The 18943-nt window shown below is 41.4% G+C and overlaps 1 protein-coding gene across 1 annotated transcript in view; it reads left to right on the top strand.

The window, feature by feature from the left end:
• The window catches only part of THSD7B (thrombospondin type 1 domain containing 7B), a 758467-nt gene that overhangs the window by 361087 nt on the left and 378437 nt on the right, over positions 1 to 18943 (top strand). Inside the window, exon 9 of the mRNA XM_022569631.3 lies at positions 1544 to 1659. Within this exon, the coding sequence (XP_022425339.2) occupies positions 1544 to 1659 (116 nt within the window). The remainder of the gene's footprint in view (positions 1 to 1543; positions 1660 to 18943) is intronic.

The following is an 18943-nucleotide window of genomic DNA, read 5'->3' as shown; positions in this document are numbered from 1 at the left end:
AGGACTTGGGAATGAGTTTAGTGTTTTTTGCTAGTTCTACTAAAGTATGACATAAATTTTCCTTACTAGAATATCTTGTTTAAATAATGCTATTTCCTCGAAAGACACTCTTTTTTCTTTCTATTTTTAGGTTCATTGATCTATTTGATAGACAGTTTTTTGTGTGTATTAAGGATGATTAATAATAATGCCACTAATTAATTTATTGATAATCAATACTTTATTAAATTACTAATAATTTAATTTACTTAATCCATGTGACTTTGGATCCATTACTTATTCTTTCAGCACCTCAGTTCATCATCTGAAAATGAAGACTATAATGCCTTTCACTGCTGTCCTTAGGAATAAATGAAAGAATGTGGGAAAAGCACTTCACTCACCACTGACTGTCCAATACCAAAGTTCATGCTCTCAGGCTTTATACACACTGCATCTCTGTGCTTTATAAGAAATTTATAGGAAAAAGAATTTTAAAATGCAAATATAAGTTGCAGAGTGCTTTCCTGTTTTTCCTCTTAGCATATCAGTGTTTTATAAGATAATAAATGTGGATTTTAGCCCCCTGCACTCATAAAAATAAGCAGATAAGCATGCAAATAAAAACAAAAACTTGGGCTTCCCTGGTGGCGCAGTGGTTGGGAGTCTGCCTGCAGATGCAGGGGACGCGGGTTCGTGCCCCAATCCGGGAAGATCCCACGTGCCGCGGAGCGGCTGGGCCCGTGAGCCATGGCCGCTGAGCCTGCGCGTCCGGAGCCTATGCTCCGCAATGGGAGAGACCACAGCAGTGAGAGGCCCGCATACCGCAAAAAAAAAAAAAAAAAAAAAACTTGCTTGCCATTTTCTGAGACTTTAGTTCTTCCAAGTGATTATGAATCCACTGACTACGTTCCTCCCAAGTCTGAATATTACATTATCAGCAAAATATCAGAATTGAAATGTTTCGCTTGTTAGTGTGTTTGTTATTTGCAAACAAACATACTATTCTCATGTCTTGCTTATTCTAACTCATCAATTTACATGTTCTAAAAAGACACCTGCTGATTACTTCAATATTCTAAAATCATGTTAATTATCAAATATGTATATTATTTTCAGGGGTCTTCACTGTTTTTTGTTTCCCAGTATATCCACATGTTGCCTTGTACAATATCACTGAATTGATGTATTACCCTGGATAAAACACTTTTCAAAAAATATATCAGATTTGTCCACTCTGAAAAAAATCAAGTGTTATTTGAATTCATGCAATGGGGAGAAATTCACTTAGGATTTGTCTTTCATTGGTTTCAGCGATTGTTATTCCTTTCCTGGTCTAGTGAAAAATATTTTGGTCTCTGGATCAAGAGAGATGAAGTCTGTTTTGTGCTCTGCCTCTGGCTCTGAGCCCTTGGGCAAGTAGCTTCTCCTCCTGGGTCTTTCTTCCCACGTCTGTAAAAGGAACAACAGGGTCTCAGTGTTTTCAGTTCTGAAATCCTATGGTTCTAGGCTAAACCACTTACCTTCTCCAGGAAATATTGATCTGGTCTCTTCACATTGGCAGATGTCCGGAATCTACTCGGCCAGAAACAGTACGCCCTTGCCTGCTCCCGTGCAAAAAAGACTGTCTTGTGACCGCCTTCAGTGAGTGGACGCCCTGCCCAAGGCTGTGCCAACCAGGTAGGTGGACGCTATTTTCTTAGTGTTTTCTTTCCTTCCTGATCTCCTGAATGCCTCTCCCACTGCTAAATAAGCGAGAGATGGTGGTATGGGGGCTCCCTTCCTTTCCATTTGCATGTCACCCTGGGAGCAAAGTTTGTAACATTTGTAAATGAAGTCTTGGATTTCCAGATCCATTAAGATTTGGCAGGGAAAACATATTACATGCCATTATTTTACAGGTGTGCGTTGTAGGGGTCCTCATCTTCTATTAACCCTGTTGTGGCATTTTGAACAGCCATTCAAACGTGGTTCCTTATAAAGCATGAATACCATCACAGTTCCTTTGTGGCTCCTGTGTGCTTAAGCCTGACTCCAGGTATCTTCATTAGAATGTAGGGCCTTAAACACTATACGCACATCACTGATAAATATAAGCCTATAGAAGAATAGGGGCCAATACATTAAAAAGTGTTGAACAGGTACAGACATTGGCAGTATATGATTTCTATTTCTTTACTCTTAACGGTGATGCTTTATACATCTGGGTGTATTTGGAGTGCTGTGATTCAGGATACTTAATAGCTAAGTCCTAATAAACACACAGGAGAACCTTTGTAAAATTATTGCCTTTCTTAGAACAGGTCTTTTCCCCTACACTTATTTCAGTCCCGTGATGGAGCTAGTCCATGTGGAGATCCAAAACCTCCTAGTCCCAAAGTTCCGTTCTGGCCTAAGACCTAAACTTCATAACTTGGTCCATTTCCCCTAGTCTGACACCCTAGCCTTGGTCCTATGGATCATACCACTGTCATAGCAAGAAAAGGCACATCCAGGAAAAGGAAGGATGGAAGAATATTGACCCTAGTGCTCAGAGTAAAATGAGTCTCATCCACACCTCCCTGGCCTTGTCTTGGCTGTCACGTCCTCTCAAGCACGGCCTGGCTCTCACTGTATCTCTGCACTAGCCTCCTGCAAGAAGGGAGAGGGAAGCATGCAGTTCTGTGAAGAGACAACCTGCCACAAAGATTGAGATTACTAACACTTTTCCTCGGAAAATTCCGGCCCTGTGCATCTAGGATCCCCCAGTTGCTCTTTGACTCCCACATCTTCGTGGCGGTGGCATGACAATATAGCCAATATTGACACAGATCTGCCTGCCACTTCAAACCGCCTCTCAGTGATTGTCAAGGGGGTTATGACAGCTCTTGGAGATGGTCATCATCGGTATCTTGTACTTCAGTGATGGGGCACCTGCATAAGGTTTTCTAACTGCCATTTCAACTGTCCTTTGTCAGTGTTAACCGAGTAGCATCCAGTAAACTTTGCTTATGGAGAGAATCAGAACTAAATGTGTGGAATACAAAAGAGCTTTGAAAATACAGTGGAATATTTATCTGATCTTTTGAGGGGTGGAGATAGCAATCTCTTCCAGAGGCGCTCCAAAACTTATTTTCTTAAATGAAAATTCAAAGTGATTGATATGGATAAACAGGGTTTGTAGAGTAGCCAGGGGAATGTCATTTCCAGACAGAGTAGGACAGAAAAGCTGTGATCTCTATTCTGAACCATTTGAAAGGCAACATCTAGCAGGTTGGCTTTTGAAATTTTAATAGTAATGTACCTGCAAAACATTCAAGCTCTTAAAGATAAACATTGGGAAAATGCAAGAAGATAAAATAATCTATGATGATGGAGGTTTATTGAAGTTCAGCTATTTCTTTTAGTTTCGTCCTCATAAGAGCTTAACATAATTCTTCTGTTAAATGGTTTTAAGAAAGGAAAAGACTGAATTAAAAAGAATACCCTACTGTCAGCCAGATATTGGTGTTAGAGCTGTCAGGGTCCCCTGACACTTAAGGAGGCATATTAGTTCTTTTGAGCCCATGTGCCCCAGTGGCCAGAGATTACTTCAGCTACTGCTATTGCATGCATGCTATATTCGAGAAAATTCTCTCTGCTGCATGAGCATCTTCTCCTAGTGCTGCCTAAGGATGGAGGAATCATAGGGCATGTGAAATAATTGCTCTTCCAGCAATTTTAGATTTTACTACAACTTCCAGGGATTCAACTAGTTATTTAAATGGTTAGCATTGTAATGAAAATAGTTTTAAGCCTCTGTGGTCTCTTTTTACCTCCAATTGTTTAAGCCTAGATAATTCTTTTCACAGCCTGGCAGCCAGCAACCGGGAGGAGCATTGATTCAGTTTTCAGGTTTCTTCCAGCTTTCCGCTTCAATACTGTTTACCCTCGTGTTTAGTTTATACTTTGGGACCAATATTTTTTTAAATAACTATGGGTTAATTAGGGGAGATGATGTTAGGGAGGAGATTATAGGAGGAAATGGTACCGCTAAATCTATGGTTCTCAAACTTTATTGATTCTGAATCACCTGGAAGCATTATTAAAATGCAGATTTTCAACTCCATGACTAGATATTCTGACTCAGTAACTATGGGATGTTTCCAAACATTTGTGTTGTAAGAAGCTGAATGGTGATGTATTTCCTCCCTTAAGATAAAAAAGGATCATAGACCCATGAACAAGTGCTACTTGAACTCTGGGCATACAGCCTGTTTTTCAGCTTCTTGAATGCATCATATTCTTCCCGGCTCAAGCATGGTAGAGTATGATGGCTAAGAACAGAGGTGCTGGAGCCAGATGGCCAGGATTTTGAGTCCCAAGGTTAGCTCTGTGACAGTGGCTGCATTACTTAATCTCTCTGTGCCTCAGTTTCCTCATCTGTGAAACAGGGTTAATAACCACACCTACATATAAGGAAAGTACTTAGAGCCCTCAGTACCTTGTGTGGGGTAGGCATGGGGCAGGCAATTCTATCGTCGTTCCAAGCCTTTGCACCTGCCCTGTGTGGTGCTGGAGCTGTGTTCAGCTGCGCTTCCTTCTTGGTCCTCTGACCTCTAGATCAGCAGGGACCTGCTATAGCAGCCTTTCCCCAGGAACGTTGTGTTCATCTCCTAGACAGCAGTAGACCCTCCCCATGCACTTTACTGACTAGGTCATCCCATAGCATCCTGTTGCCTTTGCTAGAGTTGCCTTTGCTACAGTGTACGTCCACAAGTGCAGGGACCACTTCTGTCATCTTCACCACTAGATCCTCTAAACCCAGCATAGTAAAAGGTATAGTTGTCACTCAATTAATAGTTTTTGAATGGACAGATGTCCTGTGAAGAGAGAGAAGAGTGTGGTTTTGAATCCAGGCAGTAGATTCTCTGTTCTCGGGAACATCCTTCAAAAGATACTTTGGGAAATAGTGTTTTAAAGCAGTACTGGTCAAAATGAAATGCTTTTACAAGTCCCTGGGGGATCTAATTAAAATGTAAGTTCTAATTCAGTATACCTGGACCTGGAATTAGACCTTTCTACAAGCTCCAAGGTGATAACCTGTATGTTGATTACAAAGCTCCAGGTAGAGGTGGGGTTAGGCATTTTTTAGCAAGGCAATGACATGGTCAAAGTTATAAAGTGAAAAGAGTGGACTAGGGACAGACCAACAGGTGGGGACACAGGTAGATTGGGGTGTGGGGTGGAGTGAAGTGGCTTAACCTAAACTGAGAGATCAAGAGAAGGATGGGCCTGAGTAGGTGGCAACCTCCACTAATGAGGATGGGGGAACTCTTTTGCACCTGTGGTTTCAGGTTGAGTCATCAAAGTGGAGAAGAGCTTATACTCCTAGTCCCTAAATTTGGCTGCACAATGGAATCACCTAGAGATTTCTTCAATATCCCAATGCATGGGGCCTACTCCAAGGTATTACGATTTAATAGGTTTTTGGTATGACCAGGGAATCACTTGATTATGTGAATCCCAAACCAAATCCATTCTAAACCTCTCAGAAAGCCAAGGTGGTTTCCCAGGGGCAGAGTGTACCAGGAGTGATTTGTGTGTTAGTAATGGGTGAGTTCTATGAGGTTTTATTTGCTTCTGGCTGTGTTCATGATCTAAAAATCCTTACAACTTAAAAGTATTCTCAAGCCATGAACAATCTCTAGCTAGTGGCTAGCCTTGCTTCCTGTCTTCTTATTCCTGTTCATCTGAGTCTCTCCTTAAAGGATGAATGGTGGTCCCACATTCTTCGAAGAAAATCAAATAGCTATCAAGGCTGTGGCGCTCCTGTGGACTCTCCAAATTTTAAGTCCCAGCAAAAAATTAGCCAAATGATCAAGAACCATTCTTTGGTGATGTTCTTACTAATTTCTCTATTCTTCCTTCAGCCTGTAACGCAAATACCTGCATAACTACTCAATACCGTTTGCCTAATAATAGCTACAGTTTGTTCATTGTAGAGGTAGCCCCATGGGGTTTTTTCAATACACAGATGCCTCACCTCATCCTACGTTAGAATCTCTTCACGTTGAAGGGAACTTTGCAGTATTAAAACTCACCATAAGTGACTCTTACACGTGCGCAGGGATGAGGCACGCTCATTTAGTGCTTTATCCTTTCAGGGTATCTTCAAATACATTTATCAATTATCATTGATAATTGTTTGCCTGGGTAATATTGGAAATTAATTATCTTGGCCATTGATCTCACAACTATCACATTTAATGTTTTTACTTTAAAGTCACAAATCAGTACTGATTTTCCAAGATTTCTCTCAAGCTACCTTTAAAGGAGCTCACTTTATATTTTCAACATTTAATAATACAAATGTCAGACATCTACATAAATTAATATAATGCTAATATAAAATATTACTGATTAATAGAATGCACTCTTACGCAGCCATCACCAAGTAAAAATTACCATCAGCTCATGGCCACCCTTGTTTTGCTTGTTTTACTGTTATCCCCCTTTTTACTGCCAGTGGCTAATTTTGTCATGATTCCCAGATGTGTATATCACTTCCATGGAAGGGAAAAATATGTAAGAGGTGAAGTTATTAGACACTTGAGTAGATAAAATGTGGCATATTCAAAATAGGTCTTTCTGTAAATTCCTAGAAACCATGGAGCTAATGATTAATTATTTGTCAGTCTTAATAATTTAAGGCCGAGGGAGCTCCTTTAACTTTCATCTCTAAGGGGCCTGCTGGCCAGCAGTGTCATGGTAATAGGAAGGCCGAAGGCGAACTACTGCTGGGAATTGCTAGGCAACTTTATTTGGTGGGATCCTTTGCTCCTGCGTCGAACCTCCTGGAGTTACGTCTTGAGTTTCCAGTGTCAAAGACAGTAATGCTTTTTTAATGTCCAGGTGGTGTACCCTTTAGTGGTTAAGAACATGGCACCTCAAGTTAGACTTCCTTGGTTCGCATCCGATCTTCGCTGTACAAGTCGTATTAGATGCACTTTAAACTTCGTTGTGCTGCAGTTTTCTCCTTTGTAAAATGAGGTAATATTGGCACCCAACTCATAGGATTAAATGAGAATAGGACACATGGCAGCAATTTTGATGTTGATGATGGTGATGTAAGTTCCTTAAGACTGGGGAACTTGTGTCTTTTGTTTTGTTGCTATCCTGCATTATCTAGTCATCCATGTGCTGGTATAATGCACTTGTTTCCATGTCTGTATTTTTCTTAGATTATAAAATCTAGAAGGCACATGATGGGTGTTTAGTAATTGTTGTTGAATGAATGACTAAATGAACTCCATATCTGTCCTACTACCAGCTCTAACTCCTAAAGATTTTGCTTCCATTTAGATGAAATCAAAGCATTAACAGAGTGTTCAGTGCGTCCAGGCCAATTAGAGGAAAAGGTATTGGTCATTCAGAATGTCAAATAGGTCAAAAATCACCTTTCTCCCACTCCAAGGCATACTAACATCAGCCTCTCTCTTTACTTACTCCTTTCGAGTGCATATGGTCCCTTCCTTCCCCCCTAAGGCCCATCATCTATACTTTTCTCCACCTGGGAAATAGAGGATGGAGTACTAATTTATACCCAAAGAATGAAGAATCGGGACTTCCCTGGTGGCGCAGTGGTTAAGAATCTGCCTGCCAGTGCAGGGACACGGGTTCGAGCCCTGGTCCAGGAAGATACCACTTGCCGCGGAGCAACTAAGCCCCTGCACCGCAACTACTGAGCCTGCACTCTAGAGCCCGCAAGCCACAACTACTGAAGCCTGCCCGCCTAGAGCCTGTGCTCCGCAACAAGAGAAGCCACCGTAATGAGAAGCCTGCACATCGCAAGTAAGAGTAGCCCCCACTCGCCACAACTAGAGGAAGCCCACGTGCAGCAACGAAGACTCAACGCAGCCAAAAATAAATTAATTAATTAATTTTTTAAAATCTTAGGAATTGTTTAAAAAAACAAAAAAAGAATGAAGAGTCTCTTGTGTTTGAGTAATGAAGATTTGGGTCCTGGAACACCAGCCCCCAAAATAGTGTTGAAGGCAATATAATCATCTAATGACTTTCCTTGAGAAAGTGACTTAATTTAAATCTAAGTTACAACCTCTATAAGTTTTGGATGTTTTCTTTTCCCAAGTGTTTTTGAAAAACTAAATAAAATAAGATGTGTATCTTACATATACATCCCAAGCCACAACCCCAATACACAGAGTATAGGTGCCTTTGTTTTTATAGGCTCCATTGGGGAGGATGTGCCCCCTTTAGTCTATAATTTAAAGCCTAGAGATCACTACATAGCCCCAGTACCCAGAACACCACTGGGTTATGAGGGGAGCTGCTGCTCAGAGGGCGGGGCTTTTAATGGGCGTTACCTACACCCCTCGCTCAGAGCGAATATTAGTCCACTTAATAGCTGACTGGGTCGCCTTCTCAGTCCACACTCTTCCTCCTACCCTCTAGCCCCCCTTCTTTCTGGACCAGAGATTGATGTGTATTTACAGGGACCTGGAGTTCACAGTATCGCCAGCTGGGATTTTTCTTTACTTCCTCCAGTGGCCCCAGGTGGTAGATCTAGAGCCAGGGTTGGAATCCAGATTTCTCTGACCTGAGAGACTGCCTGTTTTCATGCCACAACAAGCCCTGTTTTCACAGAGGCACAGCTCATCTTGCTTGTTTACTAGCAATTCAAGGATTCAGAGCCAGGTACTCTCAAACCTGAGGCACAGGCTCTGTACAGCACAGATCTGTCACACAGAGCTTTCACGTGTGCTCTCTCATTGACCATCAGGGCAGTTTTGTGATAAAGGAACAGCCGTTCTCTTAGTCCTATTCCATAAAAGAAGCAACGGGATCTTCAAGGGAAGCCCTCCTGGCCACCTCGTCCAACAGGAGCAAAGACCAGGTCCAAATACCCAGTTTAAATTAAACTTGCTACACTGCTTTGCCTGGTGAGCCTGTAAAGTTACAGGAAAAAAATCCAGACAAGTTCAAATGCTTATTGCTAAAAGCCTGTAACTTCTACTTTGCTTCACATCACTGCCTCTTCCTATCAAAGTGATAATAGCTATAATTTATTGACATACATTGTCCTATTTGTTACCTCATGTCTATATGGAAAGGACTCTTACGACTCCATCTTACATAGGAGGACATAGAGGCTTAGCTGTGGGTCCCAAGATTGCAAAACGAATAAATGGCAAAAGCACGAGGAAGCCTAGGCTCTTAACCACTCATTCGGTAGCAGGTATTTGCTGAACCATCACTGTGTTCTAGACGCTGTGTTAAGTACTGTAAGTATAGGTGTAAAGTGGTGAGGAAAACACACACAGCCCTCTGCTGTGGTGAGTGCTGCCTAGTGACGGAAGATGGAGGCATCGAATATATAATTGCCTAAATGAATATGCAGTTACAAAATATAGTATGTGCTCTGCAGAGATTCAAGGAGCTATAAGAAAAGGTAGTAAGGAAAATCAGAATTCCACTGCGCCTAGAGTATCTTTCTCATCTCTACTCATTGCCCGTCTTACCAGATGTAAAGCCCTACCTTCTCCAGAGAACTTGTTCTGATCCTTCTGCTGGAAATAACCACTTCTCACTCCTGGGTCTCATAACGCTGTCTGAATGGCTTGCATTCTCACTCTTGGTAAACGTGTTTTGGGTCCCTCCGAATAGACACGAAGTCTTTGAGAGCTAAACGGTTTTCAGTTTTCTTTCCCAAAATGCCTCATAAGAAACGTAAAACAGAATAGAATTCAGTATATCTGTGTCAAATAAATGGATGCTAGTTAGAACTTACGTGCTTAAGCAAAACCTAACAGACTGCTAAAAGGAAAGGTGATCTGCCTTTACAACTGAATATCTTTTGTAACACGTGATGATGGCGGCAATAGAAGATGTGGGATTTCGGGAATCAAATCTGTCTCTGGTTTCCTGGCAAATGTGGTTAAAGTGGAAACACATTCCGTCCCTTGTATTCATTCATTCATTCACTCACTCATTCAGTCAGTCATTCTTTTGTGCAGTCAGTCTGTTCTTTTGGTTATTAATATTTCAATGAAGTCGTATGAGTATCTTAAGGGAAGCAAAGGCTATTTGATTGCTAATTCCTAAAAGTAATTTCCTACTGGAACTCCACATTTTAACTGAGGTCATCAACTGAGGCAATATGTCTATAGGCAGTGCATTAAAGTCATAGAGTCTTTTTAATATATGACTGAAGGGTATAATGTTGAAATGCAGAATTATGGTCATGTGCAGTCTTTCAGTGGCCTGGATTGTTTAAGGGGTAAAACTTAGAATAGTTTGAACAAGTTTCTAAAAGTGTGGCCCATGGAATTCTAGCTCAGAATTACCTGGAATGCTTGTTAAAACCCTAAGAGATTCTGATTTTGAAGTCAGGATTTGGGCCTCCAAATCTGCATTTTCAAACCAACTGCCTTAGTCATTTTAAGAAACATTAACCTTTGAGGACCACTGACCTGTAGAAATATTTAATTTAACTATGAGCCAATGGATTCTTTAAAAAAGGTGTAACTTCCCTCTACAGTATTGTTCTAATCAAGTCTATTTTGGTTTTCAAGAATCAAAGGTTTTTCTGTGAAGCTTTCCAATCTACAGTAAGTAAAAAGAGGCTTATTGGGAAGTTAGAACAGGAAATCTCACAGATGTCCGAAAGTAAGAAAAAGAAAATTTATGGACGTATAATAACTAGAAATGCAAACAGGAGCTGAGGGTTCTCTCTTCAACTGTCAGAATCAGTGTGATTCTTCCATCTCTGCTTCTCTGTGTATACCTGCTGTCCTGCCCCTTCTAACAGGCTTCCTTTGAATCTCTGCTCTCATAAGTAGCAGTTATAGAGCCCAAGAATGGCTCTCTAGTCCTTACGCTACAAAACACCAGGGAAGTCAAGAACCCAGCACCCATAGAAGCTTCCTTCCCTTCAGGGTCTTTATTCGGCTTACCAAGTAAGCGAGTCTGATGGCCCAGTTTGTGTCAGATTGGTCCTTCAATCACGCAGCAGCCCGTGGATTCATCAGCCCCCTTCAGGTCAGGAGGCATCTGGAAGGGGAAGGGGACAGTGGTGCTGGAAGGCAGCAGGAACCGATAGGGACACTGATTGTTCACCGCTGAGACCAGCCTCTCCAGGACACCCATGCTCAGCCCTTTGGGAGAGAACTCAGACCCTGACTCCCTTCACTTCCTTAGGTTTCTGTCCATCCCTCTCAGTGCTGAACTATATAGGCAGAGGAGTGCAGAACCTGCCCGCCTGCCTCCACCACAAACGTCATCCTCTTTTCACTTCAAAGTTTCAGCTCAGGAAGAGAGCTGTCGTAAATTAAGTAGAAATCTAGAAAAGGAAAATGAAGCTCCAGGGGTTATAAATGCAGTCGAATGACAGCTTCATGTAGAACAGAAACTGGGAGGAGGGAGAAGGCACTCACCCTGGGCGTGATCTGAGCCAGAAAGTTTACTTCAAACAAACAAAATACGGAGTCTCCGTGTACTTTGAATTCATATCAAAATACGTATGCTATTGTTCCTATCCATTGTCTATCGTAAACAGTGTTGTCTTGGCTGTCTTTTAAAAAAAAAGCGGGGCTTCCCTGGTGGCACAGTGAGAGTCCGCCTGCCGATGCAGGGGACACGGGTTCGTGCCTCGGTCCGGGAAGATCCCGCGTGCCGCGGAGCAGCTGGGCCCGTGAGCCATGGCTGCTGAGCCTGCGCGTCCGGAGCCTGTGCTCCGCAACGGGAGAGGCCACAAAAGTGAGAGGCCCGCGTACAGCAAAAAAAAAAAAAAAAAAAGCTAACATACCAAACAAAATCAAATCAATAAAAAAGCAAACAAAAGAATCGAATGTAGATTTGATGCATGAGGTTCTTCTGTCTTTTACGCCTGGAATCCACTGTTATGCCTTCTAGTCTGCATCTAAAAGTTGCTTTCAAACACTATTTCTCTTCATTCAACAGTCAAGCTACATTACCATAAATAAATCCTGTGGCTTACATGGATGTTCATAATGGTTTATTGTTAGCAAAAGTCTGTGTTTCCTTGAATGTGAATGCTCTTTGTTGTCAAAATGTTTTTACTTCCGGCTGGTTTCTTTCTCATATCTCTAGAATTCTCTTCAGACAATACAGTGCAACACAATGTAATCCTTATTTCCCTATAGAGGTGAATGAGTTGCCTTTCAGAAATCAAGGTACCCATTCTAATTAGAAGTTTATTTTTAGACTTTCAGTGTACTTTCTACAAAGAAATAGAATAAATTAGTTTTGCTTTAGCTGGAGTGTTACTTTCAGTTTATTAAATAGTTTTCTACAATTAAAAAGAATGAATTAATTATTTTTCACTTCCTTGGCTTTGGTCCAATTTTAAGATGCCTTTCAATGAAAGCGTGGTTTCAGGAGGTTTTGACTCATTGGTTTTTGACTCATGGTGGTAGATTTATGAATGATTTAATTTGTATTACTAAAACAAAGCCTAGAGTTAGAGTTAAATGTTGTGATCTTAATATGTCAACTTGGAACTACAGATTTTATAAGTCAGCTTGCTCCCTAGGGTTTTCTTATCCTATGTGAAGAGGCTACCTCAGCAATAGTTGCTCAGTTGAGAATACCCACGTTGTCCTCTGATTCATACTTTGCCTTCCTTGGGTAAATTGTAGGATTTGTGAGTACCCAAGCCCAAGCCACAAAAATTGTTAATTTTATAAACAGAAGATACTTAGTGCTGTGTATGTGTGTATGTGTGTGTGTGTGTGTGTGTGTGTGCACATATGTGTGAGGAGAAAATGAGAGAGAGGGAGAAAGAGAGAGAGACACACTCTTCTAGCAGGACAATAATAGAGTTTAGTAAATATATATTGTATTACATTGCATGGAACATGAAATAACATTTTACGTGACCAACAAGCTCACATGGGGTTTTAGACTTTGAGTGGGGGTGTCTATCTTTTCTCACCTATTTTCCCCCTCCCAAATTCAGTAACAATTGAGTTCGTCAAAGCAGAGGGAGATCAAAATATTAGCTCATTCTCAACCCTAGAATTAGACAGACTTGGGCTTCCCTGGTGGTGCGGTGGTTGAGAGTCCACCTGCCGATGCAGGGGACACGGGTTCGTGCCCCGGTCCGGGAAGATCCCACATGCCACGGAGCGGCTGGGCCCGTGAGCCATGGCCGTTGAGCCTGCGCGTCCGGAGCCTGTGCTCTGCAATCGGAGAGGCCACACAACAGTGAGAGGCCTGCATACCGCAAAAAAAAAGAGAAAAGAATTAGACAGACTTAACTACCAGATCACAGCCCCTGCTGGACACCTAAAAACTTGAATGAGTCTGGTTAAAAACAGATCAGAATACGTGCATCCTCCGAGCAGATGTATCCCGAAGAAAGAGAAGGCGAGAGAAAGAAGAGCCATGTCTGTACACTTCTTTCTCGCAAAGTCATGATTTAGGGGCCACTTATCCTTCCCAAAGGAGACATAAGTACGGGAGGTAGAGAGGGTCCAGGGATGATGAGGGCTGTAGAAGTGGACCTCCCCTCACATGGTCGAAATCATCAGGAGGCTCCACCCTCACCGTCTCTTTCTAATAGGCGACTTTGTGAACTCAAGCCCTACCTTCCACTGTTTAAATTCCTGTGGTTATGCTCGCCTCCTTTCTTTTTAAAAAAAAATTTTTTTTTGGCCGTGCCGTGCAGCTTGTTGGATCTTAGTTCCTCAACTAGGGATTGAACCCGGACCCTCAGCAGTGAAAGCGTTCAGTCCTAACCACTGGACCACCAGGGAATTCCCTGGCCTCCTTTCTGACCAAGCTTGTTCTACCTTGCTCAGACTTTCATTTGCTATTCCTTCTCCCTAAAGTGTTCTTCTCCCAGCCTTTAGCATGGGTACCTTTCGATCAACGCTTTGTTTTCAGTTCAAATGCCATATCTCAGAGAGTCTTTGTCTGACTACCTTAGAAATCACCTTCTTCCCCTTCTCTTTCTTGTTCATCACCCCGTGTTAGTTTCCTCACTGCACTGCCCAGTCTCCCAGCTAGAACATAAGCTCTCTGTCTTGTCCACTGTTTAGAAACACATAAACTCTTTGTCTTGTTCACTGTTTAGAAACTCATAAGCTCTTTGTCTTGTTCACTGTTTAGAAACACTGAAACGCTGCCACAAAGTAAGTGCCTGAAGGGTTATTGAATGAATGATAATGGACGAAGGTATCATTCATTCAGGGAAGCTTTGCATAGGGCTGACTATACCAAGTTTTGTGCCAACTGCTAGTAGCATTAAGATGAATAAGATGAGGTTACTTTAATCGGGGGGCTTTTTATTAGGGGATTCAACTATGTAAACATATTCTTTTATAACAAGAATGAGCACAGGGTATTAAATAGCCAGGAGGAGGGTGTCTTGCTTTAGCTAAGTGGTTAGAGGAGACAAGATTTGGTAGATCAGGAGTTTCCAGGTTAACATGGACTACAAGTATCTTAAAGATAGAAGAGGGGATGTGTGTGAAGAGGCTTGGCAGCATGAAAATCCATTTTAATTAAACGAGTTACAGGTAGCTTGTGATGCTTGAGTTGTATAGTTCATATGGGAGAGTGATAAGAAATAGGGCTAGAGAGACATACAGGAGCCAGCTCATGAAGAGATTGGTGCCTTTCTAAGAAGTATGGACATTACCTGGAATTCTGATAGACAAGTTAAATTTTAAGCATGGGTGTGATAAAATCAGACTCGTGTTTTAGTGTTTTATCTGGCCAAGAAATGAGGAGAATCTGTTTTCTTGAATAAAAATAAAATGTGTAGGTAAGCGTATAAATTTCCATAACTCAACATTGTTTAATAGCATGTCTTCATGACCCGGAGTGGACTGAGTTCTTCGCCCATCCTGTGGAGTTCACGTAACTGGATTATTATGTAAATCCTTTCTGGCTCAAGATATTTCAGTGCTAAGAGAGAAACACACAGTAAGCAACGGTCAACTCCAGGATGGAGCAAACCCTTCCTAGTCACCTCTCTGAGTATATACTTCCAAGGAGGAAAATGAGCCCAAAGACAAAGAGGTTTTCACTAATTCACCACATTACCATCATCTGTTCTTATCAGGGACCAGCAATATAATTTGCAGGGCCCAGTGCAAAACGAAAACGTGAGTGCCTTGCTCAAAAATTACTAACACTTTTTAGCTGCAGGAGAGCATTAAACCAAGAGCCCCACTGAGCCTGTGTGAACCCGCACGGATCATATGCCCATGATGCTGGTCCTGGTGCTCATAGGCTTCCACTAGGGGCCAAGGATTCTAACTGACTTGGAGTTTTGATTCCTGGGAACAGTTGTCATACCCCGTGACTATGACATTAACCCAGATTATTGGATTACCGTTGTATTGGATTGCAATTCTTGCAGGTGGCTGAGAATGTTGAAGGAGCAGAGGGATTTGCAAAAAAGTGGGGGAGGGTGACCGCAAAGCAAAGCAGGTAAGAACACAGGCTCAGGACCCAGACTGCTTGGGTTTCACGTCTTCTCTCTATCACTTTACTGGCACCTTGGACAAGGTACCAAACCTCTCGGTGCCTCCATTTTCTGACCTGAAAAATGGGAATGAGAGTAACTGTGGTTTAGGATTGTTATGAGGATTGAGTTGATTCATGTAAAACACTTGGCAAGTGAATGAAACATGGTAAGTGCTTGGGTCTTTTTTCTTCTTCTTCTTCTTCTTTTTTTTTATTTTTTTAATTTTTGCGGTATGCGGGCCTCTCACTGTTGTGGCCTCTCCCGTTGCAGAGCACAGGCTCCAGGCGCACAGGCTTAGCGGCCATGGCTCACGGGCCCAGCCGCTCCGTGGCATGTGGGATCTTCCCGGACCGGGGCACAAACCCGCGTCCCCTGCATCGGCAGGCAGACTCTCAACCACTGCGCCACCAGGGAAGCTCTTTTCTTAGTATTTTGGAGATTGTATTCTGAAGAGTGAAGCTTACTTGGTTCCGTGTAATGCAAATATTACCATTCAGGGTACGGTTTGTCATTCAGTGAGCAGAAATACTTAATTTCAACGTAGTTAAATTTACCAATCATTTACTTTATGATTTTCATTTTTGTGTTTTAAGATATTTTTTCCTATCCCAAAGACATAAAGTTTCCCTATCTTTACCTTTGGAAAATTTTACATATGTCTGTAATAATTCATTTTATGTATGATATTAGATAAGAGTACAATTTCTTTTTCCATGTGGAGGCACTGACCTTTTCTATCTTCCCTTTACACCCCAGTATACCCAGTGATCTAGCCACTCTTGTCTCCCTTTTTCTTTCTGGAATTTGACTCTGGGCCTTTGCAAATATTATTCAGTCTGCCTAGACTTCTCTTTCCTTACATATTATACAGATGACCCCCCCCAACCTCCTTCATGTTCCAGCTCATATATTCCCTTTTCATTGAGGCTTTTAAGTTTAAAATTACCCCCTAACACACACACACACATTCCCTAGCACTCCCTTCCACATTTTGCTTTGTTCTGTTTTGTTTTTTGGCTTTTTGCACATCATTTAATTGCCATATGAAACACTAAATATTTGACACTTATTTTGTATTTGTCTCCCTCCACTAGAATGTAAAGTCTATGAGTACAGGAATAATGTTTTTCTTTTGCTGTATTCTCAATTTCTAGAACGGTATCTCCTCCCTAGAGGATTTCACTATTCCACTTCCAGAATAATCCAGAACACCTTATGAACAGTTATGTCTTATGTATTCTTCTTCCAGAGAGAATAGTGAAAATTCCAGCTCCACATGTATATTAATTGTAGGCATCTGTTTAGCAAATCTCTGGGTGACTTCTTTTTTTTCTATTCCTTCTAGAACCAGGGCCAAGACAGACAAGCACCCCACTTTTCTCTCTGTCAAAACAGGTGATTTCCCAGTCCACACACTAAGGGATTCAGGCTTTTTGCGCGTGTGCGTGTGTGTGTGTGTGTGTGTGTGTGTGTAGGGGAGAATACTCTGGCCACAGGCTTTGTCTCTTGTTCCCTGATTTATGACATCCATTAAAAGCCAGGATCTTACCATCAGCAATGGAGAAATTTTCCCAAAAGCCAGTACTCCAAAATTTTTCCTTAATGTCCAATTTTTAAACAATGCATTCATAAAATATTTTTAACTCATTTCAAAGAGAATTGCAAAGGAAACAAAAAGAAAAGGAGGAGGCTCCTATAGGACATATCAGCCAATTGTAGCCCAGTTAACAACTGGACCCAAATTGCAGCTCAATGACAGTTGGGTGTTTATAAGTATTTTAGGGTAATTGGTATTAATATTTCTATGTATGATAGTGTTCCTATGGTTTTGTTTAAAAAAGAGCCCTTATCTTTTATACATCTGTCCTGAAATATTTACAGATGAAATTATATGATGTCAGAATGTTCTTTGAAATGATTTGGGTGTGAATAAGTGGGTAGGGGCATATAAGTGGGTAGGGGCATATAAGTGGGTAGGGGCATATAAGTGGGTAGGGGCATAGATGAAACCAGCTTGGCATGTAATTACTGCAGCTGATGGTTGGGTACATTGGGTCTATTTAATATGTTTGAAAATTTCCAAAATTTAAAAAGATAAATATTTTCAAATGAATTAAAAAACAAACTTCTCCAGCAATCTATTTTTCTATGCCAGCAGAGTTTCTCCAGACATGTTCTCTGCCTCATGGGTAGAAACTAATATCTCCAACTTCCCTTTTAAGAAAATAAATATTTGGTCGATGTTTATATGTTCATGCAGACATGACCGTCACTCATTCATCCTTTTATTTATTCAGCAATCATTCATTAGTTGTCTACCAGGTTTTACATGCTACAACAAGACCTGAGGAGGCTTACTGTTTGGAGGCAGAAAGAGGCAAGAAGACAATAGGATACAGCACAGATTCTGTAGAAGCAGAGGGAAGGAGGCATGGCGGGAGGGCCCCTTGGCTGAGGGTTGGGTGGGAAAGACTTGAAAGAGATGATCCTCTCTTGGGTCTCAAAGAAAGCTGAGGGGTTATATAGATGAAGAGGGAGAGGAAATGCACTTACCCTATCCTCCACACTAACCTGTCTACCACACTAACCTGTCTACCAATTAACAATTTTATGTACTTACCGGATGCCAAACGCTGAACTAACACCTTTACATCCATCGCTTTATCTAATTCTTCTTCTTCAAAGTCCCAAAGAAGGTATTCTAATTATTTCCCTTTGCGACACCAGGAGATAAGTAATTTTCCCAAGTTCACAAACCTGGGATTCTAGATTCCCTGATTCTAAAGTTAGTGTTGTTATTCCATCAACACTTAGCCAAAAAAGGAATTTCGAAGTGTAGTGACTTTAGGTTGACACTGCAAAACAAAACAGCAAGACGGGTGATAGCATGTACCTCATGCGTAAAAGGGATAATTAGTGTTAATATTTATAGTTGAATGAAAAACTTTATTTCAGTCGGTTTGCCTTCACACTTATTTTTCTTTAACTTGTTTTACCATGATTCCCAAACCAAAAAGTTTAATATCATAACTGATATTAATGTGTGATTGACTCCCCACAGGTTACATTTCAGGTAAATTAATTTTTACATGTAGACGCATCCTGGAAAGGGTGTTGCAAAAAGTTGCAGAAACCAGGATTTATGTGGTTGAGCCATCACGAGCGATGGTGCATTTACAACATAGCAGACTCCATCCATACAGCAAATGGCCAAGTGATACATTTCACTCTTGTAAAAAGTTTGGAGGATCTGAGGTTCTGAAGTTTCTAGCTGAAGTTTCTATCTCTGAAGCCTCTGAAGTTTGTGCCCCTGAGTTGTGTTCTTACTATGCTATGAAACATGAGCTTGACCTGGAAACCCTTCTGTCCTTTAGCTGTCAGCACAATGCTGGGCATGAATAGCATCCTTTCATGCCCATGAAAGCGTAAAGCATTAACGGGATAGGGCAGCATGTATTTATCTAAAAGTATTTTTCTAATATATAA

The sequence above is a fragment of the Delphinapterus leucas genome, chromosome 8, assembly GCF_059928025.1.
Source record: "Delphinapterus leucas isolate spDelLeu-1000000601 "Yukka" chromosome 8, BTC_Dleu_Yukka2, whole genome shotgun sequence".
Classification (NCBI taxonomy): domain Eukaryota; kingdom Metazoa; phylum Chordata; class Mammalia; order Artiodactyla; family Monodontidae; genus Delphinapterus; species Delphinapterus leucas.
Note: the sequence above shows the minus strand (reverse complement) of the source record. Positions and strands in the feature narration are given on the sequence as shown.